Source organism: Hypanus sabinus, chromosome 22, assembly GCF_030144855.1.
Source record: "Hypanus sabinus isolate sHypSab1 chromosome 22, sHypSab1.hap1, whole genome shotgun sequence".
NCBI lineage: Eukaryota > Metazoa > Chordata > Chondrichthyes > Myliobatiformes > Dasyatidae > Hypanus > Hypanus sabinus.
The window spans coordinates 11349861-11376856 of NC_082727.1; the positions used below are offsets into that span (position 1 = coordinate 11349861).

The 26996-nt window shown below is 39.2% G+C and overlaps 1 protein-coding gene across 1 annotated transcript; it reads right to left on the reverse strand.

Annotated features, from left to right (window-relative positions):
• Nucleotides 1–1095: 1095 nt before the first annotated feature.
• arl3b (ADP ribosylation factor like GTPase 3b) lies at nt 1096–26978 on the reverse strand. Its single transcript, XM_059947047.1, has 6 exons — nt 26830–26978; nt 14396–14539; nt 8450–8566; nt 6768–6818; nt 4796–4981; nt 1096–2704 (listed from the first exon to the last, which is right to left on the reverse strand). The coding sequence occupies exons 1-6, from the start codon at nt 26830–26832 to the stop codon at nt 2657–2659; spliced, it is 549 nt and encodes a 182-aa protein (XP_059803030.1). The 5' UTR covers nt 26833–26978; the 3' UTR covers nt 1096–2656.
• Between the last annotated feature and the right edge of the window lie 18 nt (nt 26979–26996).

The following is a 26996-nucleotide window of genomic DNA, read 5'->3' on the forward strand; positions in this document are numbered from 1 at the left end:
GCTATTTTAATCCAATGACAGACATATTACCATTGGTGTTTTAATGTCATTGATAACATTGGTATATGCCAATTTCTAGAACTATGTGATCCATTTATTATGAAAACCTTTCACCATTGAACGGATCAAAACCTGCAAATAATTATGTCACTAAAGGATTTGATTTTCATAAAACAGCTGTGTTCCACTGTGAAAAATAAGTTCCTTCTCAGTGAGACGGAGAGAAGATTTGCCTTTGAATAATTTTGAGTAGCACGAAAAGCAACTATAAAAACTTATGTATGAAACATTCAGTGAGACAAACTATGGAACATAGGATGGACTTTGATTAGAAAGTCAAGGAAGGTGCAAAACAGCATACTAGTAACAGGCCAAGGAACATGGTTAAATTCAGGTCCCATGAAGAAAGTCATCTCTGAATTAAGCCCATTTCCATGGGAACAACCTTTTCTTTTAAATCATAACTAACTTAATACTGATAGGAAAAAATCAATTTAAAGCTTAGACTGCTTTGCTACAAGATACATCTCCAGGTGTTGCGCAACCATATAAAAACGTAACAGGTTTGACTTTTGATAATCAATGTCACTGTAATCTACATGCTGAGAAACTAGGTTGAACTGACTCATGACACAGATTGCAAGCTCTTAGAGATCTGTGACATCAACAACCATTTCCCATAGGATAAAAAGACAACTTGAACAATTTCTGGCACCACCTCAGGCGTCTTCAACTCTGCCAAGCTACACCATTCCAAGGATTCATTAAAAAAAATCATATATAGAAATATATTGGAGTCAGAACAGATTTGCACAGTTAAGGAGATGAAATTTGGTGAGTGCTTTCATTTGCAATGTTAAGGCAGTCTAGGGATCAGTGTCCAGATAGATTTTTGGCTCCCACAGTTTAGGATGATGTCGCTCAGCACATACAGAGTAGTGTAATTCAGTCAGTTATAAACATGTTGAGAGAACAAACAGGATATTCTTGCCCACTGGGACAGACTAGGAAGCATTCCCAGTGAATAGTAGTAATTAAAATCCAGAAAAATAATCTTAAGAGGTCTGATGAAGATATCCAGCACATACACAGAACAACTGGTTCCTTTATTTTATTGAACACAACCATAATAATCTCATTTTTATTATTGTTCCTTTAATGGTTGCTTGACACTGCACCAAGGGTCAGTTTTCAGCTTCATGACTGCTAAGATTTATTCATGGATGGTGAGCTGTTTAATTACTAGCAAAAAAAATAATAATGTGAGTTCTTATTTGCAGGCAGGCTATCTGTTATAATCCAAGACTTGGTCTTGCTGGAAGTGCTCATTCTACTTCTCTAGTGTTAAATGCCCCAACTCTCCTCCTAACCCCATCATTTAAAATGCAACAACATTTTCTGGAAAGCTGGTTTCACTTATTGCAATAAATCTGCATTTAAACAAACCAGCACTAATGCAGGAAGAATACTCCAGACATATACACGTTAGTGTTGTGCCTCAAGTAACCAAAAGAATGGTCAAAATTAAAGCAAATAAATAATGTCGAACTATGCAGGTACCTCCATTGATAGAACACAACAGACAATCACAATGGTAACACACCAAGCACTTGCCTTTTGCCAGGGACCATTCCCCTAGGCCCTTGGCAGCAGCTCCAATCTACTATATTTCTATGGTTGGGCAGCTGCTTCCTCTCCAGCCTTTTAATGGCAAATCTGCTTGCAGCTCATTAATGAGGATTTAAAGCAGCCAAGCTGCAACGCTACAGATCTGCGAATCACTTGCTTTGCTGCTTCCTTATCTGTGAGAGGTGAAAATAAAATTCTCCTACGAAAGTGATTCCGTAAACTTTATTTGTGAAAGAAAATCAAGATAACTAAGGCAATTTATCAGTTGCATGTGGCCTAAAAATGCTTTGTAAATTTGGATAGTTTCTAGTTAAACTCATTGTAAAAAGAGCTTTTGATAAATTTTACTGCAGTTCTTTTGCCTACATAATAAGCCTGAATTACGCACACCAGCCCAAGCTAAAACCCTCATCTGTCTTGCACTTCTCCAGCTTTAAGTTTAAACTACTAGTGCACCAGAGCTCTGTGCATCCACAGAAGAAACAGAGAGGAAAGTAATTCTTCTAAAAGCTGCATGGCAAACCATTCCAATTAAAATATATATTTAATTGTATATTACAAAGTGGAAAAAGTTCCCTATAAAGGGCAAAAGTCAGCAGAATCTGAAATAGAGGACAATGGTTCATCTGCACAGATGTCTTATAAAAAGAAATGTTAAGTTTGGAGGAGAGAAAACAGCCAACAACTGTGTTTTATTTTTTTCTTAAAGCTTCTAGCAAAGAAAATGAGGGCATGTCCCACAAGAGTTATCACACATCAGTCCATGCAGCTTACAGCACACTGCATTCAGAAGGATCGTTTGAAATGCATGGATGTATTGCAGCGACATTCACAGAACATGTACAGTATTTATAAAAGGATTCAAAAATTCAGGTAGTGTACTGGAGATACATGACTCCCAATGCCACTTCTGGCTTCATAGCTAAAATTGTGAATAGTGGAGGAGAATTTGGTCAGGAACAATTAATTATCATCATCAAATCGGAAATGGTCCATCTTGTTCCTTCCATGGTGCTTGAAGGGGTTTTTATTTCTTCTTTGAATTGACATTTTTGCAGACCCAATTCATCCCATCCTGGAACAAAATTGCAAAATTTTAACAAACAACATGCACACTTCACACATTGGAACCAAGGCTCGAGATCTGACAGTACTTTTCATGTCTCCTAATTTTAGCAATATAGATGTTGTGCGTAGCGGAAGCATGACGGGGAACAAGCTGATCAAAATTCTGCTCCTTTTCATACCTTCATGCCATGAATTTGCATTGTTGCATATTTGAGTTATAAACATATTTTAATTTGGAAGTAATCCGTAAGAGTTTTAAAGTCATTGAATAGAAGACAAACTTAAAAAAAAATTGTTGATCGTTATGAGTTAACATTCAGGTCAACGATCTATTATTGAAACCAAGAAGTGCTAAAGATAAATAGGTAATAAGATGCAAAGATAGACAGCAGGGAAGAAAAGAACAAAGGAAACATTTGTAATTGGAAGAAAGCAGAATTGAACCATTTAGAGTCATAGAGTTTTGGAGCAAATACAGCATGGATAAATCCCTTCGGCCCAACTAGTACATGCAAACCAGAGTGCTCACCCAAATAGTCTCTATTTCTCTCCAAGTTCTACCATTCCACATACCTATCCAAGAGTTTATTTAATAATAATATTGCATCTGTGTCAACCACTTCTCCACCATGGCTTGTTTCATATACTCACCACTCTCCAAGTTGAACATTTCCCCTCATACCCTAATCTATGCCCTCACACAAAATGCTGGAGTAACTCAGCAGGCCAGGCAGCATCTATGGATAAGAGTGCAGTCAACCTTCAAAACCTTCAAAAGAGTCCTGCTGAAAGGTCTCAGCCTGGAATGTTGACTGCACTCTTTTCCATGGATGCTGCCTGGCCTGCTGAGTTCCTCCAGCATTTTGTGTCTGTTGCTTGGATTTCTAGCATCTGCAGGTTTTCTCTAATCTATGCTCCCAAGATTTGGACTCCTGTACCCTGTGGTAAAGACTATCATTGTCCACCTATCTAAACCTCTCATTATTTTAAATATTCTATACGGTTGCCCCTCTTTCTTCAACTTTCCAAGAAATGAAGACCTAGCCTGGCCATTCTCTCCCTAAATGTGCTCTCTAGTCCTCGCAACATCCTTATACATCTTTTCTGCATTCTTTCTGGTTTCACCATGCCTTTCCCTGTAACAGAGTAACCAAACTGTACACAGTACTCTTAGTGACTTGTACACCTACAACATAAGTTCTCCAATTCAAAGATAATGAAATCTACAGCTCAGTATCTGAGTGTTCCAGAGTGAGGAAGTAAACTACCTGGTTCACTGACTCTTGCCCAAAATGCTTCCCAGGGCTAGAGGGTCATACACAAAGGTTATACACATAGCAAGAGGGGCAAAGTTCTTTAGCCAGAGGATGGTGAATCTGTGGAATTCATTGCGACTGTTGAGGCCAGGTCATTGGATGTATTTAAAGCAGAGATTGATAGGTTCTTGATTAGTCAGGGTGTGAGATGTTATAGGGAAAAGGAGTTGAGGAGAAAATGTATCAGCCATGATGAAATGGCGGAGCAGACTTAATGACTGAATGATCCAATTCTGCTCCTACATGTTATGGTAATATTGTCCAGGAAAAGACACAAACATTAGACTCCAAAATGTTAAATGTCCAATAATGGATACAGATCTCAATTTATACTGGAATTGAAAATGCCTTGTAATCAGTCAAGCCAATGTTGCACTCTACAGACCCAATTTGTTCTGTCCAGGATTTAACAAATGAAAAGCTTTTTCAATTGCTATCCCAACAAGGACTATTGCAGTGGGGAAAGAGAGCCAACTTACTCAGTATGGATATGCAGCATAACCAACCTGATGGATTAGTAATTGTAAACCACCAAGGCAATAATGAGTACAATAAATAGTTAATTTTTCACATATACTGCTTAATATCAATGAATAATAGTAAAAAAATAAATCAGGAAATTCACATCCTTAGGGTCAAGAAAGTTGAATTATCTAAGGTTTGTTATCTGTAAGAAACCCTCACTAACCTGACAAAGTAATTCAGGATTAACAAAGAAAAGGGATTACACATTTAGTTCAACAAAATAAAGAATCTATTTAATACAAGTGATGATGGCACACCTGTACACCTTCTCCTGTGAGTGCAGAACAAGACTGGATTTGCCAAACACGGTCACGAATTGTATGCAGGTTCAGCCCCTCAGCTATCTCAGATGCTGGGGCAGCTGTCAGCAAATCTTGCTTGTTGGCAAAAACAAGAACAGCGACACCACTCAGTTTTTCTTCATCTAGTAGCTCAGCCAGCTCCTGAATACCAATTCAAATGAAAAAAACATTATCTTAGGTCTTTAATCCTATTTCAAACAATGGAATTCAGAAAGTTAAGGAAAAGCTAAAAACTAGGAGTTCCGTCCCTAACATTCCGAAGTCTCAAGAATCCCATTCCGATTGCCAATAGAATCTTTGAAGCCAATTACCCTACATAAACAAAGAGATTGGGGTTTGATCTTTTGAAACAGTGTGTTATATGCATATATGTGCTGAAATACCTCAATGTATGCAAGAAATTCTTAAGCTATTTAGTGAAAATAGCCAGCTCCATCTTGGGTACTAGTCTACAAAGTACCCAGGACATTTTCCAGGAGTGGTGTCTCAGAAAGGCAGCATCCATTATTGAAGACTTCCAGCACCCAGGGCATGCCCTTTTCTCACTGTTACCATCAGGTAGGAGGTACAGAAGCCTGGAGGCACACATTCAGCACTTCAGGAACAGCTTCTTCCTAAATCCGATTCCTAAATAGACATTGAACCCTTGAACACTACCTCACTTTTTAAATATATATTATTTGTTTTTTGTACAATTTTTAATCTATTCAGTATACATACTGTAATTTATTTATTATTATTAATTTTTTTTTCTATATTATGTATTGCATTGAACTGCTGTTGCTAAGTTAACAAATTTCACAACACATGCCGGTTATAATAAACCTGATTCTGATTTTGAAAATGAAGTTAGAATCAGTCTATATTTAATACATTGGCTATGGGTGCAGATATACATTAAAACCCTAATTTATTTTTCTGATTGAGACATTTGCTTGATTATACAATATGATAAATTTACATTTTGAACTGATCTTATTTTCATCTTTACCCTCCCTTGCTTGGTGTTAACTCCTGAAAATTTTTTTGCCATTCTTACCAGACTTCAAAATTTTTGTTTTTTTAAAAAAATAAATTCTTCCTCCTCAATCATGTTAAAATCTTTGTATTTTTACTATAGTGTATATTTGTCTAATTATTAATGTGGAAAAATGTACCAGGTACCTCAAAGATCCTTTACTTTATTGATGCGTTTCACAGAAATAAAAGAAGTGTCAGCTAGTCTTTCAAAATCTGTTCTATCATTCAATATTATCACAGCTAATCATTTCTCCCAATACTATGTTCCCTCTCTCTTCCTGTACCCCTTGACACAGTTCTGGTTAGAAATTCATCAACAGCCTGTTTTTGACAGTCAAGCAAATTTTAAAGGTTCACCACCTTCTAGAGTCAAGAAGTTTCCCCTCATCTCAGTTTTCTGTCTTTTGTCCTTAACCAGTTGTAGTTACTCCAACCAGAGAAAATATCCATTTCACAATCAAGTCAATCTAGCCCTGTTCAGAGTCTTCTAAATTTCAGTTAAATTCCTCTCATTCTGCTAAACCAGTTGACTTAATTTTTTTAAAATGTCTTCTGATATGGCAGTTCGACCACCCCAGAAATCAGTACGGTTAAAAGAACATGAACCTAGTCTCTTGGCATCCAGAGGTGAATTGGCTCTGAAGATCACAGAAGCTTTGGGAATGGGATCCTTGGTGTGCTAGGATATTGCAAAGTAAATTTCTTAGTTAAAATTCTGCATCAATACATAGCCATGATGATCAAAAGAGAATCAAGAATTTCTTGGTGACTGATTATTACTGTATATCCACTGTCACTGTAGGCTAGTTTTCAGAACAGCTACAGTAGTACAGAGTAAATGCGTGACATATCATGGATTGATGTAGCTTGTGTATAACTTTGCAGGAGGAAAATTAAAGCCAGTTACCTGTCCCGTTTCCTCAAATCTTTTGCGGTCTGCGCTGTCAATGACATAGATCTGGGAAGAAAAGTGCAATTAGCAAACATTAAAAACCTGCATACCTCAGGAACTTTTCAGGACATTCCAAAGCTACTCGTGGATAATGAAGTACTTTTGAGATGTAATCTCTGTTGTAAAGTAGGAAACATAGCAATTGATTGCTCACAGTAAAAACCACTCTTGCATGGAGGACTTTGGCATATGAAACCTCCAATGCCCTTAGATCTACAATGAAGCAGAGGTCAACTTATTTTTAACATGTTTCTGGAGTGGGAAGCCACAACCAAATTGCTGATTGAAGCGTAAATTAGCTGCCATAACATTCATAAATATATATTCCTAGGTAACATAATCATAGATGCTCCTAAGCAAAAAGCTGGTGATTAAAATTTCCAAATTTGATGTGATAAAATTGGAAATTATTTGCTCCAGTAGGTAGTGTTGCAAAAATCAGCTTTGGGTATATTTTAAATTCTATTGTGACCAATCCTATACATTAGAAAATTGGACTAGACAATGCTGAGTTTAACCCCCAATCAATGATGTCACTTACTGTCACCAAACTCTGAGAAAAGAAGCTTCCCCCCACCCCCCCTTTCCCATTAAACATTTCACCTTTCACCATTATCCATGACCTCTCATGGAAAAAGACTCCATCTATACGCTTCATAATTTCATATACCCCTAGCAAATCTCCATTCATTCTCCTAAACTCCAGAGAACAACTGATCCCTACAACCCAGGTCCTCAAGTACCAGAAACATCCTTGTAAATTTTCTCTATACGCTTTTAATCCTATTGATATCTTTCCTGCAGGTAGGTGACCAGAACTGCACACAGTACTCTACATTTGGCCTCACCAATGTCTTCAACATCCCAACTCCTGTACTTGATTTATGAAGGCCAATGAGCCAAAAACTCTCCTTGCAACTCGATCTAACCTGTGATCTTATTTGTGCCTGTAGTGTTCTATTGGAAAATACATTGGTTTAACAAATAAAGTTACAAAGCACTAGTGTGTTTATTTTGCACTTCTCTGATTGGACATTAGAGTGAAAAACAGCAAGTCATTCAGAGCAACAACATTAAAGTGGGAGAAATCCAATTTCCAGACAAACAAGTTGCTAACTGTGGAAGTAGCAATAGCACTGCAATGTGCCTATCGCCACAATAGGTCTAAGGCAGCCACAATCTCAATGGCTCTTCACATGGCCTTAGATCACCTGGACAATACAAACCCTATGTCAGGATGTTGTTCATCGACTACAGGTCAGCATATAACATCATCATTCCCACAGTCCTGTTCCATAAGCTACAGAATCTGGGCCTCTGTACCTCCCTCTGCAACTGGATCCTCAACTTCCTAACCAGAAGACCACAATCTGTGCAGATTGGTAAAAATATCTCCTCCTCACTGATAATTCTGACTATGTTTCTGAAATGTTGCCAAAGCACTTTCAGTCACTGTTTGGAATAATCAGTGATAGATTCAATTGTTCTTCAAAGCCATTATCACTTAACTAGTTGACAAATAAAGATCAAGAACTTGTAAATGGAGTTGATAGGAAGAGGAAAGGAATGGAAGCTCTATGGAATGAGTAGAATTTAAAAGGACGTATAGAAAGATGTAATAAATATGTGCTACTCACAAGAACATCAGTATTTTCAAAGTAGTTCCTCCAGTATGGTCTAATTTTTCGCTGTCCTCCGATGTCCCACACATTTAATTTGAAACCTTGCGACTGCACACTTTTGATATTAAATCCCTAAGAAAGCAACAATGGTTTGTTTTTGGAGTCTGTTCTTGTGCAGGTTTCAAGTGCATCACATAAATTTCATAACAAAAATGCCTTCTGCCATTATACCAGGGTTTTTAAACAGAAAGGAATCCAAACATGTTTCTCTCACATGCAAGCAATAAATTGGATACCAAGTCAAAAGAGCTATTAGAAGACATAATCTAAAGCATTGTCAAAGCAGTGAGAGAAAGATGAAAAGGCAGATGGCAATCAAAGGAATTCCAGAATTCCTGTGTGCTTTATGAAAGCAAAATCACCAAGAATGTTAAAAAAAATGGAGAGCAGCTGGTGGGAATGGGCAGGCACATGAGACAGGAATTAAAAAACTGCAACGAGGATAAAGTTACAGATAAGACAGAACAACACTGGGAGCCAATGCAAACGAAAACAAAAAAGAAATAATTTCAAAAACTGGCAAAACAAGAGCCAATAGGAATAGCAGTAAAAAGTGAACAAGTCACAATGCACGAGTGTTTTGGGTTAACTAAAACTAACAGAAGGCACTGATAGGGTAGAAGGCTTTGTGGCCAGGTCTACAGATGATGAAAAGATAGGTGAAGGGGCAGGTAGTGCTGAGGAAACAAGGAGTCTGCCGAAGATCTTAGAAAGACTGGGAGACTAGGCAACAAAATAGCAGAACAGAGTGCGGTCACGCATTTTGGTGGAAGTTATGAAGGCTTAGACTATTTTCTAAACAGGGAGAGGATTAAAAAAAGATCAGAGCCACAAAAGTCTTGGAAGTCATTGTGCAGGATTCCCCAAAGGTTAACTTGCAGGTTGAGTTGGTGGAAAGGAAGCCAAATGCAAGGCTAGCATTCATTTCACACACACTGCAATAAAAAAAAGCAAGTATTTGATGCTGAGGCATTATAACACATTGGTCAGACAACACTTGAAGAGTATTGTTAGCAGTTTTGGGCCCCATATCTAAGAAAAGATGTGCTGTCAATGGAGGAGTTCACAAGAATGATTTCAAAATGAAAGGGTTAATGAGGACCATTTAATGTCAATGTACTTGCTGGAGTTTAGAAGAAAGGTGTGGGGGGGGTGGGGAGAAGGTATCTCACTGAAACCTATTGAACACTGAATGGCTTAGATAGAGTGGATTAGAGAGGATCTAGAACAAAAAGACACAGTCTCAAAATAGAGAGACATCCGTTTAGAACAGATAAGAGGAGGAATTTCTTAAACCAGAGCGTGGTGAATCTGTGGAATTTGTTGCCACACATGGCTGTGGAGACCAAATCAATGGATAAAATGGGGGTTACAAGGATAAGACAGAAGAGTGGGGTTCAGTGGGAAAGATCAGCCAAAATGGAATGGCAGAGAAGAGTCAATTGGCCGATTGATCTAACTCTGCTTCTGTCTCATGGCTTTATGGTGTTATGATAGCTGGACTAAAGGTACTAATCTGCTTATTGTTATGTTGGTGCATATATGGTGGCACTTGCAGCCTGGCCTTAGCAATGAATTACTACAAGTAAAATACTTATTTTGACAGGAATTATTCAGTGCCAATGATATATTAAAAGGTTCACACATTCTAATTTGGATTGCAAAGACTCCACAATCTGAACTATAACAATTACATCCACCTCAAATACATTTAAAATGTAATACAAACAGAATGAAGAGAATCTGTACTGCATTGCATAACCCAAGTTATCTAAACAGCTTACTTAAAATTAGAATTGGTTTAGTATTAGCACATACTTCAAGATACAGTGAAAATCCTTTGTCAGTGTGCCATCCAGACAGATCATTCTATATTCAGTTCATTAAGGTTGTATAAAAGAAAAAAACAAAATGCAGAATATAGATCTTATAGTTAGAGGGACAGCAGTACAAATTGACTAATAAAGTGTAAGGGCCATGTTGAGGTAGACTGAGAGATCAAGAGTCATCAGGACTGTAACAGAGGCTGCTGGGACACAAGCTGAGGTCTGATCAACCCTGACTGAGTTGTCTGAGTGAGGGTGTCTGATGTTGAAACACCCAGATTTACATCACTCTTGCTGTGCCCCAGCACATCCTAGGATATAACTCAACATCTCATATAAGAGATCAGCTCATCTTAAAGTAGCAGGATAGGTACGTGTTCTTAAGCTTTTGAATCTTCTGCCAGATTGGAAGGTGGTAGCAGGGTTGGGATGGGGGAGGGTGAGAAAAAAGATTATACAATGTAATTTGCAACCTGCAGTTCATCGTATATATGTGTAATCTTTATGTTTTGTGGGAACAGACAATCACACAAATAAATATCAGAACAAGTTCATTGTTTATCTAGGCCATTTTCAGCACCAATATACGATATGAAATTATCTTGAGGCAGGGTACTCTGTATGACTTCTCTGTACAAGGGGAGTCATAAATGATGCATGATTAATCTGAGGCTGTAGATTAATCATTTCTGGAATGAAAGTTTATGGTATTTGATAAAATGATTATCTGCTTAATACAGTAGCTGGTAGGTTGTGGAAAAGATTCTACCCAGCTGAGTTGCAAAATTGCTCTCCTTACACCAGAGAACCTCAGCACAGAACATACTTTCTACTTTGAAATAGCAATTTTAGAATTATTTGAATTGTCATCAATCAACTTTAAAATGGCAATTTAGCCCTTCACACTAAAGTTCCAAGAAAAATGAAATTATTAGTACTTATTTTAATCTACAGAACGCTTTAAAATAGAGATTTAATATAAACTTAAAGATCTCACAGTAATGAAAGTATCTTTCTCCCACTGCACAACTAACTGATCCAAGACCATAACCATTACCCAGCTCTAAATTCTGTCCATAAAGAAAGATTGTGGCACCATGTTCCTTTCTTTTCAGCTCTCATTTAAGATTCTTAAATATGAAATTGTTGTAGCTGCATATTACATGCCAAGTAACACTGAACCACTTGGAATATTACGTGGTATGGGGCAGGAGTGGTATAGAAAGGATAGAGTCAGGAGACCAGTCAAGGTAAGAGATTGCTAGTGTAGAGGAACTCTTGAGGATAGGGAGAGAGCAAAGACCCATTTTGAACATTTTAGGGACAGGCTGAATGAGCTAGCACTTTTCTCTTTGGAGTGAAGGAAGATGAGATATGACTTGAAAAAGGTTTTCAAGATGATTAGAGGCATTGTTCAAGTGGATAATCACAGACATTTCCCCAAGGTGAAAATGGCTAATAGCAAGGGACGGACATAAGATTAAGGTGAATGAAGGAAAATATAAGGGTATATGCTGGGGGCAATTCTGTGTGTTGTTTCTTTTTTACAGCGAATGGCGAGTGCATAAAATGCCTGTCAGAGGTGCCAGACACTTTAGGGGCATTTAATTAACTTGTAGAGAGGCACAAGGATGATTAAAAAAAAAAGGGTGGCTATGTAGGAAGGAAGGTTGGATTGATATTAAAGTTAAGAGGTAGAAAGGAAGAATATCATGGTGAACATGAACAAAGGAGGACAAAACTAGTTAAAATAATAAAGGTTTGAATCACATAAAGAAATTTGATATTATCAACAGAGTGATCACCAGAAGAACAAAGTCATACAGCAGAGAAGCAGACCCTCCAGTCCATGATGTCCACATTAACCATCAACTACCTGTCTATAACTATCTCATTTATCACTGCTTGGTCTGTAATTGTAACCATGAACAGTTTGGATAACATCCAATGTGAAGGAAACACTGCCACTGCCTGTAACAAGTTTGTACATTCTCCCTGTGACTGCATGGGTTTTCTGCAGGTGCTCCAGTTTCCTCCAACTTACTGGTTGGTAGGTTTATCGGTCATTATAAGTTGTCCCGTGATTAGGCTAGGATTAAATTGGAGGAATTGCTGGGCAGTGCAGCTCAAAGATCTGGAAGAGACTACTCTATGTTGAATTTCAATAAGTAAATAAGTTATTTGCAATCCTTCTTATACCAAAATGCAGCTTTGCTCTCTTTGGACCCCTGTAGAGGAAAACACATCCATGATATGTTACCCCAAAGTAGAAACAAAGGCCCAGTAAATCATCCCTCAGTCCAGGATTCATCTAATGCTACAGATATATCTGCAGTAAGGAAGCAGATGTTGGAAGTGAGGCTAGCAATGGTGCAAGTTGTCATGTAACACTAACATTATGCTGTGTTCAGTTTATTTTTCTGGCAGGATTCTTTGGTCCTCCAAGCACATGATAAATAATAAACATAAAAAGAAAAACAGGAAAATAATTTTTAAAAAGCATCTAAAATAAGCAGCACCAATGAGCAAATCTGTGTAACTTAAGATATTACAAAAATACAGAATTCAATTGCTAGTTACAGATTTTTAAATAATCGTGAGGTGGTTATCAAATAACAGCTTTCCAAAAAAGGCATTATAGTTACTTGGGCTTGCCAACTGAGCTCAAGAATTGAAAACACCACAAATGACCTTCAGAGTATAAATATCGAACGGCCCAGTATAATAAATCATATTGGCTCAGTGCTGTTTGTTCACAGGGATCCAATTAATTCCATTTTCAATTAGATATTGTTAAAAGCTAAAGCAGCAGTATTACAAACAGCAATGCCTCAGAAAATAGAGAGGATGGGACAGTTATGGAAGAGACATAGGGGTATGAGGAAATTATATTCCTCTGTTGCTGAGGGTGTAGATTAAGCAAATTATGGCACACAATGAAGCTATCTTTCTACCATTGGCTTTCTCATTAAAAATTTCAGCTCTCAAAATCAGTATTCATAAAGCATAATGCAGCCAGTTCAAGACAGACTCACCAGATTCACTAACATAGAACACCACCGAAAAGTGCAGACTGTTTGGCACACACAGTTGTGCAGACCTTTTAACTTGCTCTAAGATCAATCATTTTTCTATCATCCATGTGCCAATCTAAGAATTTTTTAAATGCCCATAACGTATCTGCCTCTACCATCACCCATGGCAGGGCATTCCACGCAGCCACCTCTGCGTAAAAAAAAATCAACCTCTGACATCCACCCTATACTCTTGTCTAATCACCTTAAAATTGTGCCCTTTCAGTCAAATATTTGATCAAATACTTAATATTTAATATAATGAAAGACCTTGATCAAATAATTCAGCAGATAGTATTTTCTGTGCTTCTAGCTATAGTGAACATCAGGAGCACACATGGGAACACAGCAGGGAACAAATCCATTCCAGCATACTGCACAAAGCTTTTTCTGCTCCCTCTCTTGATGCTTAGGATACTGAGAAAATGCAAATTACTTAAGTATTAAAATGCATTAGATGGATGCCAGTAGCACCGAAAACAGTACTTGTATGACAGAAAATAACTCCAAATCATATATTTTAATGAATGTTTAAAAGAATTAATTTCATCACAGTGAAGGATATTGCTGTTGCAGTCATTGCTGTTAGCATGGTTGCAGATAGGTATAATATGGTCAGATCTCAGTTTAATCTTCAAATATTCTGCCTTAATAATATTGAAATACATGCAGATTAATTTAAAATTTTCACACCTACGATTCAATGGTACTTATTCAGTGGGTGCTCACACCTATGATTCATTATCCCTAATGAAGTAACCAATCTAATACTGAAACAGTCCAATTTTCTGCATTAGCCTCTTGCCTTGAAGTGCTCAACCAAGGTGGCTAAAATGGATACACACTGGACCTTCCTTCCCATCAGCAAGGGGTAACGAATTTCTATTTCACCAGTCCGAGCTGTATTTTAACCCAGGTCCCAACCCTTTGTAACATTTAATTTGCTCTTTTTATACATTCAAAATATGAAATTTGTGAATGTGTCTCAATGGAAATATTACCTGTGTAGGTGTGATGTGACTAATGTCTTCTGAAGCCAACTGTTTGAGTAATGTTGTTTTCCCTGCATTGTCCAAACCTAGTAGGAGTATTCTAACCTCCTGATCAGGGGCACTCTTCAATTTCCGTAGTATTGACAGCAAACCCTAAAAGAGGAAACAGCATTGGTCACTGTATCTACAGCTGTAGATTTCCACCACCCCACAGTTCCCCTCCCAACTAAGGAAGTTCATATATTGCTGAGTAAGCTGCTGTTGATTTTTGTTTCAGTTATTTGACAATCTCTTATTCATCAGATAGCAGTAGATAAGTCAAAAACTGTAGATACTGGATATCTGAAATAAAGAGGAAATACTGAAAGCACTCAGCAGATCAAGCCGTACCTATGGAGAGAAAATCATTTTATAACAAAGACATTTTTCTACACTTGGCATGCAATCATGCCGTTTAGTTTAAAATTTCCACCATGATGTAAATTACACATGAACAAACGCTTGGGTGAATACACGTTACTCACCTGCTTTTCCTTCAAAGTCAGTGTTATGATAAACACTCACTGCTATAGACTCCCACTAATTCTTTCCCAAAGACAAAGCACGTCCTCATCCCTAGTCTTCGTTGCCAACTAAAAACTATGCTTTAAGGCAGGGGTTTTTTAAATGCCGCCTACCTTTACCATTAATCAATGAGTCTGTAGACCCCAGATTGGGAATCATTAAGGCAAAGTAGCAGCATTATTTATGTGGTTTTATGATCAGCATCATTTTTTCATTCTAGAAGTTGAAACTTGTGCAATGATCTGGCTTCTCAATTTTTAAGTGACGTATTTTAGAATATTTACCTGAAGAGGCATTACACTATTGAAGTATGGAAAGAAGGACTTGGGCATGTTTGAGGAAAACTTTATCAGCCACGCATTGCCGGGGACTTGGACTGTTTGTCTAAGATGGCAGTAAAGGTACAGTAGAATAAGGAAGCGGATAAGGAGGGCCGACTGTACATACATGTTACCATATACAAATCTGAGATGCGTTTTCTTGCAAGCATACTCAGTAAATCCAATAACCATAATAGAATCAATTAAAGACTCCACTCAACAGAGCAGACAACCAGTGTACAAAAGCCAACAAAGTGTGCAAATACAAAAGAAAAAAAATAACAAAGCAATATTGTGAACATGAGATGAAGAGACCTTGAAAGTGAATCCATAGGTTGTGGGAACAGTTTGCTGATGGGGCAAATGAAATTGAGTGACGTTATCACCTTTGGTTCAAGAGCCTGATGGTAAAGCAGTAATAACTGTTCCTGAAGCTTGTGATGCACGTCCTGAGGACCCTGTACCTTGTTCCTGATGGCAGCAGTGACAAGAGAGTGTGACCTGGGTGGTGGGGCCTCTGATGATGGATCAGTATCAGGCACAATCTCACCAGCACATGCCGTGAAACTTGTTAACTTAGTGGCAGCAGTACAATGCAATACATGATAGTATAGAAAAGGAAAAAACTGTATATCAATTACTAAATATATATTAAATACTTAAATTAAAAATTGTGCAAAAACAGAAATAATAAGTGAGGAGTGTTCATGGAGTTTTTAGGAATCAAATGGCAAGGGAAGAACTGTTTCTGAATTGCTGAGTGTGTGCCTTCAGGCTTCTATATCTCCTTCCTCTCAGTAACAATGAGAAGAGCACATTTCCTGGGTGTTGGAGGTCCTTAGTAATGGATACCACCTATCTGAAGCATCACTCTTTTAAAATGTCTTGGATATTACAGAAGCTAGTACCCAAGATGGAGCTGACTAATTTTACAACTTTCTGCAGCTTCTTTCAATCCTGTGCAGTAACCACCCCCCGCCCCCCCAGCATCCCCATATCAGACAGTGATGCAGCCAGTCAGAATGCTCTCAAGGTACATCTTAGAAGGTTTTGAGAGTTTTAGGTGACAAACCAAATCTCCTCAAATTCCTAAAGAAATATAGCCACTGTCTTGCCTTCTTCATAGCTGTATCATTATGTTGGGACCAGGTTAGATCCTCTGAGATCTTGACACCCAGGAACTTGCAACTGCTCACCTCTATGAGAATTGGTTCATGTTCTACTTGTCCTAACCTTTTTGAAGTCCACAATCAGCTCTTTGGTCTTACTAATGTTGAGTGCAAGGTTGTTGCTGCAACATCACTCAACCAGCTGGCATAACTCGTTCCTGCACGCCCTCTTGTCTCCATCTGTGATTCTGCCGACAATGGTTATCATCAGTAAACTTATAGATAGCATTTGAGTTATGCCTAACCACATTGTCATGGGCATAGAAAGAGTAGAGCAGTGGGCTAAGCACACATCCCTGAGGCACTAATGTTGATTGTGTGCAAGGAGATATTCTTACCAATATGCACAAATTGTGGTCTTCCAGTTAGGAAGTCGAGGATCCAATTGCAGAGTGAAGTACAGAGGTCAAGGTTCTGTAACTAATCGATCAGGTCTGTAGGAATAATGGTGTTAAATACTGAGCTATAGTCAACAAACAGCATCTTGACGTAGGTGTTTGTATTGTCCAGGTGATCTAAGGCATAGACCTATTGTGGCGATAGGCAAATTGCAGTGGGTCCAGATCCTTGCTGAGGGAGGAATTCATTCTAGCCATAACCAATCTCTCAAAGCATTTCATCACCATAGATGTGAATGCTACTGGACAATCATCCAGTACTCTTCACACTACTCTTCTTGACCACTGGGATAATTGTTGCCCTTTTGAACTCACGACTGTAGCAGTGAGAGGTTGAAAATGTCCTTAAATATACCCGTCAGTTGGTTTGCACTATTTTTTAGACCGTTCTCCATCGAGGCCTGCTGTCTTATGAGGGTTCACCTTCCAAGACAGAGATCACAGGGTCACTGGGTGCAGCAGGTATCTTCACAGCTGTAGTTACATTCTCCCTTTCAAGTGGGCGCAAAAAGCGTTGAGCTCGTCTGGTAGTGAAGCATTGCTGCCATTCATGTTATTGGGTTTCATTTTGTAGGAAGTAACATCCTGCAAACCCTGCCAGAGTTGACATGGGTCCGATGAAGCCTTTAACCTTGCTTGGAATTGGTTCTTCACTCTTGAAATAGCCCTCTACAAATCGTAACTGGTTTTCTTGTACAGTTCTGGATTGCCGGATTTAAATGCCACAGATCTAGTCCTCAGCAGAATATGAACCTCCTGGTTCATCCACAGTTTCTGGTTTGGAAATGTACAGTAAGTTTTCGTAGGCACATACTCATCCACAGAGGTTTTAATGAAGTCAGTAACAACTGTAGCATAGTCAACCAGATTCGAAGACAGATCAACTGAATACAGTCCAGCTCACAGATTCAAAGAAGTCCTGTCAGTGCTCCTGTGCTTCACTTGTCCATACCTTCTTGCTGTTTTCCTGCGACAACACTCTGTGTAGATGTGCTTAATGGTGAGGAGAGCTTTACCCATGATGGACTGAGTAGTGTGCACTACTTTTTGTAGGATTTTCCATTCAACGGCGACGATGTTTCCATACCAGGCAGTGGTGCAGCCAGTCAATATACTCTACATCACACATCTATAGAAGTTTGTCAAAGTTTTAGATGTCATGCTGAATCTTCACAAACTTCTAAGGAAGCAGATGCACTGCATGCTTTATTCGTAGTCATACTTATGAAGTATAAGTACGCACATACCGAATTTCTTTAATGTCTTGAGAAAGTAGAAGGATCGGTGCGCTTTTTTGGCCATGACATCAACATGATTGAACTAGGACAAGCTATTGGCCATGTTCACACCTAGGAACATGAAGTCCTCAACCCTCTCAATGTCAACACCGTGAATGTAGACACGAGCATGTGCACTACACCACCCTTATGAAGACAACAAGAAGCCAGCTTGTTTTGTTGACTTTGAGGGAAAGGTGTTACCATGTCCCTAAGGTCTCTATCTCCTTCCTGTATTCTGACTCATTGTTATTTGAGATGCAGCCCACTACAGTGGTATCATCTGTGAACTTGTAGATGGAGATAGAGCAGAATTTTGCCTTGCAGTCATTAGTATAGAGACTTTAACAAACTTCCATCGATGTGGGGTGGAGAGAATATTGACTGGGTGCATCACAACCTGGTATGGAAACACCAATGCCCTTGAATTGAAAATACTACACAAAGTAGTGGATTATGGCTCACTCCATCACAGGTAAAGCCCTACGTCCTATTGAACACATCTACACGGAGTACTGCCACAGGAAAGCAGCATCCAACATCAGGAACCCCCAGTACTCAAGACATGCTCTCTTCTCACTACTGCCATCAGGAAGAAGGTATGGGGACTTGGGACTCACACCACCAGGCTCAGGAACAGTATTACCCCTCAACAATCAGGCTTTTGAACCAGAGGGGAAACTTCACTTGCCCCATCGCTGAACTGTTCCCATAACCCATAGACTCACTTTCAATGTCTCTTCATCTCCTGTTCTTGATACTTATTTGTAATAATAAGTGTTTTTATTTATTTTTGTATTTGCACAGTTTGTTGATTTTACACACTGGTTATCTGCCCTGTTGCTGTGGACTTTTGTTGATTCTATAATGATTTTTAGGTCTACTGAGTATGCCCACAAGAACATGAATCTCAGGGTTGTACATGGTGACGTATATGCACTGACAATAAACTTATTATGAAATGTATTATGAGGATGCAGCTGAGGACTCAACCTGATGGAGCAATGCTACCTATCCTTAATGACTGTGGTCTGCTGATCAGAAAGCCAAGGATCTAATAGCAGAAGGAAGCTATAACAATATTACAGCCTTTTGAAAAGGTGTTCATTTGTATTACTTTAGATACAGGTCAAAAGACGATCGGACAACACTACAAATGTGATTTTAAATTTAGGACTTTTATGGTGCATTTTTTAATATTTCATACCAATAATTTCACTGGCCAAATGGTTACACATAGCCTTTCTGGCACCATCTACCAGCTTTTGACTAATGAGCCAGTAAAATACACAATATCCTGAATATTTACACCAACATCAATACTTCCAGAGTACATTCCCATTCAATACATCTTTCATTTCCCATTCTCTTTTGGCAAAATTAAAGCACATCTGCTTTTACCAGCTTGATATTTCAGCACCTACAAAATGAAGCCATTTTATTTTGTAATTTGCACTTTCAGACACACAAAAAATCTTAATTTCCATAAGCAAACAGCACTTGGCTCTGTGATATCTTATAAACTGATGTAAATCTCAAAATCTCATGGGAAAATGTGTAATCATTACTCCATTGTTCTATACTTCAAGTTTTACTCAAGTGTGCCTCATCTTTCCAATTTTAATTGCCGATTCAACATGTTCTTGCAACTGTGAACGTAATCTTATTCATTATATCCATAGCTATACTACTTAGAGGCAAGAATACTTCACTGAAGTTAGTAATGAGTTTACTTTAATGCAAATAATAATTTCAATGTTCTCACAGACTGTGATAGATTTCAAATAAATTTAAGATGAAAATTGAAATGTTAATGGCTGTACGTTAAGATTGCAGCAATGCAAAACAACCCCTGTAAACCCCAACAGGTTCAAAAATTGGAACTAGTTAACTGACTGCATCCATGCTGAATTATTTCATTAGCGGAGAAGTTCCAAGCGAAAAATGGATACCAAAGCCAATCAGAGTCAGGGGTTTCAATGAGCACCAGGAAAATAAAAATATCAACACGAATTGGGCTGGACAAGTCCCAAAGAAGACTGAAATCAAATTGATCATGACATCAAACCAATAATGACCTAATTTATCTGTTGCAAGCCCATCTGTTCATAACAGAACTTAGAAGCAGAGAATACAATTGTACAGTCTTGTTGAAACATCTTCAGTAAAAAATATTATCTGGTGGTGGAACTGGTTTAAGGACAAATCTAGTTACCTGAAACAAAGTAGTCATGAGCTTTATTAGACCATCACCAGAAGAACGTCTTTAAGAATCTGTCTGAGTGGTATCACAACAACTTTTCACTCAATGTCATCTAAACCAAAGAGCTGATTATAGGAGGAAGAAGTTGGAGGTCCATGAGGCAGTTCTCATAGCTGAATTAGAGGTGGAGAGGGACAGTAAATGCCATTAAAAAGCAGGCATGAATGAACAACCTTGTGATAAAGTAGTGGTTTATCACAGCCTATCACAGGCAAAGCCGTCCCTAACACTGAGCACATTTACATGCAGTACTGTCATAAGAAAACGGCATCCATCAAGGACCCTAACAATCCCGACTACACACTCCTCACTATCACCATCGGGCAGGAAGCAGAAGAGCCTTGTGTCCCACACCACCAGGTTCAGGAACAATTATTACCTTACAATCATCAGGCTCTTGGACTAGTGTGGATAACTTCACTCACCATAACTCTAAATTGATTCTACAAACTCATTTTCAAAGACTCATCGTAAGTCATTTTCTCTGTATTTTGTTTTGCACAGTTTGTCTTTTGCACATTGGTTGTTTGACTTTATGTATAATTTTTTCATTATTTCTATTGTATTTCTTTATTTCCTGTAAATGCCTGCAAGAAAATGAATCTGCAGGTAGTAGCCAGTAGAACAATAACAAATTTTGCTTTGGCTTGTCATGAACACCATTAAATATGGAAACAAACCTTGATTCAACACAGGGATCACCTTGCCAGGAGCAGTACTAACCACATCTTGGAAAACATCTGAAGCTGGTGTTGCAATTACATAAACAGTTTTAATTTAAACTTCAAAACAATGGACAACAAATGAGACTTTATTGCTTGCAAACTATATTTTAACTACAAAACTCTACAGTCCCTAAAACCTAGCTGATAATTCTGTTAACAAATAAAAAGGATAAGACTCCAACACATTCCAAGTTTTAAACTGTTGGGATCACAGCATGTAGAAGCGATATGCAAAGGGAATTTACAAACTCAGTCAGTTTAATGCACATAGCTCAATAATTCCATTTAATGTCAGAGAATGTGTACAATATACAACATGAAGTTCTTACTCTCCGCAGACATCCTTGAAACAGATGAATGTATGCTGGCAATATGGCAATCTTCCTCCAAGTTTTATGAGGAAATTATTAAGTGTACTAGACTCAACAGAACTGTAAGCCCAAAACCATCCTAGCAAAATTTCATGGCATCAGAAGCAGCTGGCCATAACTTGCACCTTCAACCCACAATTTCAGTACAGTCAGGGTGATGACATCTAACTAATTGTACAAGTAATGTTTATCCACCGCTGTCCAAATTTAATTTAATGAACTGCACTGTACGAATGAATAAACCACAGCTAAACCATTTTGTCGCTGGATGTTTTCCATTTGTCAGACAAGCTGTTTCTAAATGTGAGTGTTTGCAATCCAATAAATATTTTTATAAGAGTCCAGCGAAGTTTACACCTCATTTTGTATCCATAAATTTGTTTTATTGTTCATCGCTGAGTGCAAAGAAAGACTTCAAACATCATGTTCTCTGTAATAAAGATGACAAATTAAATTTTGAAATCATTTGGTGGGTTGGAGTTGTAAATTAGTCTAATGATTAAATTGAAACTGCTAACCTCCCTGTCCAAACAATAATTGAACTGAGGGCAATGCAATGCTCAAGATTGTTTAACGTCATTTTCTGTACACAAGTGGAATGGAGAATGAAATAATTGTTACTCCGGATCCGATGCACCCACAAAGAAAAGATAAAGGACACAATGAAAATTAAAAAACACAATAAATATAAATACATAAGATAGCTTATAGACATAGTTTGATTGTAATCCATAAAGCGATGCTAGGCTGTATATAAGGTGACTGACAGGAAATAATAAAGTAATAATGGAGTTAGTGGGTGGAGGATTGACCAGCCCTACTGTTTGGGAAAAGTAACTGTTTTTGAGTCTGGTAGTCTTGGCACAGATGCTGCATAGCCTCCTCCCTGATGGGAGTGGGACAAACAAACCATGAGCAGGGTGAGTGGGATCCTTCATGATGTTACTGGTCATTTTCTGGCACCTTTCTATATATAGTGTAGGCCCTAGATAGCAGGTAGGCTGGACTGGCGATGAGTTAGGCAGTTTTGACTAACCCCTTGTAGAGCCCGTCAGAATGACATATGGATGTGCAAAGTCCAACTTCCTCATAAAGTAGTTATTGGTGAGCTTTCTTAGCTGTGTAGGATGTGTTCTGGGACCATGAGAGGTTGTGTGTGATGTGCGCTCCCAGGAATTTGAAATTGCCCTGATACACTTCTATCTCTCTTCAAGGCCTTAAAGCTGTACTTCTTTCTCAATACCAGAACCAACACAATCAACAATTTTTCCTTTGGCTCCTCCAACTTCAAGGGATAATCATGGGTGTCCACATGGGCCCCAGCTATGCTTGCCTTTTTGTTGGCTATGTAGAACAGTCCATGTTCCAAGCCTTCCTCACTAATGCTCCTCAACTCTTCCTCTGCTACAATGACAACTGTACTGGCACTACTGTTTACCGAGCTTGACAATTTCATCAGTTTTGCCCCAACTTCTATCCTGCCGTTAAATTAATTTGGTCCATTTCTGACACCTCTTTCCCCTTTCTCGATCTCCCCGCCTCCAGCTGTCAACCGATGTCTTTTATAAACCTATCCATTTCCACAATTACCTGACTCTACCTCTTCCCACTCCATTTCCTGTAACAATGACACTCCCTTTTCTCAGTTCTTTCTCCTCCATCAATCTGTTCCCAGGACAACACTTTCCTCTCCAGGACATCATAGAACAGGGTTTTCCTTGCTCCACCATTGATGCTGTCCTCTCCCCGTTTCCCAAACATTTGTGCTCACCCCATCTTCCCACTCCCTTAACAGTGATAAGTTCCTCTTGTCCTTACCTACCACCACATCACTCTTCATAACTTCTGGCATCTCCAAAAGGATCCTTGTGCCAAACATATATTTACTTCCACTTTCTGTAGGAATCATTCCCTCCATGATTCCCTTGTCCATTTGTCCCTCCCCACTAATCACCCCCCGGCACTTATCCTTATAAGCTACACCTGTCCGTTCACTTCCTACCTCAAATCCATTCAGAGCTGCAAACAGACCTTCCAGGTGAGGCAACATTTTACCTGTGAATCTGCTGGTGGGGTTGTGTGGTGCCTGGCCAAGTGGCTAAGGCGTTGGACTAGTGATCTGAAGGTTGTGAGTTCGAACCCCAGCCGAGGCAGCGTATTGCTCAAGTGCCTTGCTCAAGGACACACACTGCTTCAGTCCACCCAGCTGAAAAGAGCCCACAAGGCTCGGGACAAGACTTTAACTTAACTTAACTGCTGGGGGTTAACTATTTTGCCTGGTGCTTCTAAAGCAGCCGCCTCTACATTGGTGAAACACACTGTACATTGGAGGACCGCTTCGTCAAGCACCTCTTCTCCATCTGCCAAAAGAGGGACTTCCCAGTTGCCAAATATTTTCATTCCCATTCTGATATGTCAGTCCACAATGAGGCCACCCTTAGGATATGGAAGCAACACCTCATATTCAGTCTGCATAGCCTCCAACCTGATAACATGAATGAGGATTTCTCCTTTTGGTAAACAAAAATTCCCTCCCCTGTTCTTCTATTCCCCAGTCTGGCCCCTTACCTCCTCTCACCTGCCTATTACTTCCTCCTGGGCCCCCTCCTCCGTCCCTTCCTCATTTTGTCCATTCTCCTCTCACGAGATTCCTTCTTCTCCAGCCCTATACCTTTCCTGCCCACCTGGCTTCATTTATCACTTTCTAGCTACCTTCCCTCTACCTTTTCATTCTGTTGTCTTCCCTCTTCCTTTCTGGCATGAAATGTCATTTCCATAGATGATGCCTGACCTGTTGAATTTGCACTTTTAAAACATTAGGATAACTTAAATATAGAACCCAGACATAGAACAAAGTACTGTTCATTTCAATGTGTAACACTTCCAACATTTAAAACAAAGATATCATTCAACTTACCTCAAAAGAGTAAAGCAGATTCCTTTAACCATGCTCAGATTTACTTGCTGCAGACCCATAGTAGTGTTAGATTAACCAGTAGAAGAAATGGATATTTAATTTAAGTTTAATACGTAAAATGCTGCACTATGTGGGTGTACTGAAGTACAACCATTTTTAATCAGACTGTACATGAAGCTGACTTATTCTTCCAGCGAACAGTGAAATCTAATTAATTAGGATTCCAGCAAAACAGATTAGCAACAATAATCAACAGAGAGAGATTAACATTTTATTTTATTGATTAATTAGCCACTGAGCATCCAGTGAGGTTAGGACAATAAACTGCATAAATCTAAAGAGAAGCTTGATGTTTAGAAACATAAGAACACGTGTAGAGAGGCTCCTTTTAGATGCCGGAATTCAACAAGGGGCGTGAAGCCTAATCTCAGAAAGCAGCCGCAAGAAAATACTCCAGCTAAATAAGCTTACCTGGATGCTGCCAGACCTCTATCCTTTGCTAAATCATGAATCAGTTTACTTCTGATTGCTACTAGGCTTAAACACTGAGCTGTGAACTTGAGATTTCCATGCCTGTTCATTCTGCTTCCACCAACCCCTCAGCTTAAAACTGAGATCAATAAAAATCTAAAATGAGACTTGGCAAGAAAAAAACTCCTCATAGATGCTGCCCAACCAGCTGAGTATTTTCAGCATTTTCTGTTTTTATTGGGGGAAATGTTTAATTAGAACTAACATTCATTAATAGCTCATTTTAAAAAAAGTCCCTTTACAGTTCATTGGACCATACAATATAGGGCCAGAGTTAAGCCATTTTGGCCCATCAAGTCTGCTCTGCCATTTCGTCATGGCTGATCTATTTTTCCTCTCAGTCCTAAACTCCTGTGTTCTACACTATCCCTTCATGACCTGACTAATCAAGAATCTATCAGCCGCTGCCTTAAATATACCCAATGACTTGGTTTCTACAGCTGCCTGAGGCAATGAATTCCACACAGATTTATCACTACCTGGCTAAAGAAATTCCTCATCTCCATTCTAATTGGACATTCCTGTATTCTAAGGCAGGCCCGAGACTCCTCCACCATAGGAAACATCCTCTCCACATCCACTCTATCAAGACCTTTCGACATTGGATTCAATGAGGTTTCAATGAGGTCACCCCTCATTCTTCTGAATTCCACTGGAGTACAGGCCCAGAGCCATCAAACACTCCTCTAAGCCTTTCAATTCAGGAATCATTTTCAAAGGTTTATCTTGGCTAGAAAATTAAAACGATAAGAGATGAAGTATGTTAAACAATTCATGTTACTCTTCAGAGAACAAAGCCACTATTTCAGTACACTGACTAATATTCTCTTTACCTCCAAACCATTCAAGAATAACTAAATTATTACGTTGTCATCTGTGGGCATTCTGCAGACAATGTGGTCAGTTTGTCTAACTAAACAAGTTACTCAACTTAAAACTGAGTAATTGTTTAAGAGGCATAATGACAGGTTTTCAAAAAATTTAGTGGATTATGATCAGGCGAAACTAGATGAAACTCTTCTGCTTAACTAAGGTTTAAATTTAGTTCTTACTAAAAGTCATAAATCTTAAAAAATAATATTGCTTTACTTTTCACAGCTACTGGAATGTTTCTGGCACTCTGTTTGGATTTGCAACTTCTGGACTCAATTCCATGTAATGTTAATTTTGAATCAAGATATATACACACACACACACACACACACACACACACGCACACGCACACAATCATTACAATTAAGTTAGCAATCAGAATTGAGAAATTCAGTATGAAGTGAATTTTAAATCCAGACAATTATGTAGAAAAAAATCATGACAATCAAAATTGAGGAATTAACTGCCTTTCCCTTCAGATCATCCAGAGGGAAATTTTACTGGGATGAGTTAATGAACGCAACTAAGTCTGCAGATGTTGGAAATCTTGAGTAACACACCAAACGCTGGAGGAACCCAGCAAGGTAAAGAAAATCGACGTTTCGGGCCGAGACTATTTACTCCTCCCTCGATGCTGCCGGATTTGCCGAGTTTGTCTGGCATGAATTAAGTTAGGCGATGATCCTTACTGTTGCGGCGCGGGAGAAGACGTGTGGCGGTAATGTTCGCAATGCAAAAGGCTTTGCTTTATGTAAGCAGCGGGGAGAGACGGTCGTGGAAACAGAAGATTACGCAGAAATGCCCGGGTGTAAATCGCTGGCTAATCTTCCACACGTTGCAGCTCCATCTCCACAGCCATGGCGTCACGGCAACCACTGACCTAACAACACAGGAGGGCTGCCCGGGGAGGGGAAGGGAAGGGAACCCCGCCACCGGGGAAAGCGTTCAGTATTCCCCGCCCGCTCGGCGATCGCCGGCCGACCGCCCCGCAACCAGCCCGGCCGAGCCCGTCCGCCCTCTCGGCCCCTCACTCACCATCTTCTCCTCACGTCGCCGGGTAACTATGGGCAGCGGCGTCACTTCGCAACCTACGTCAGGCGACACGTGCCCCGCGGCCCCGCCTCCGCCGCGCGCCCCTCTTTCGCGACGTCATCGGCGACGGCGCGCAGCGAGTCGGCCGCCGCCGTCCCTGCGGGAGGGGG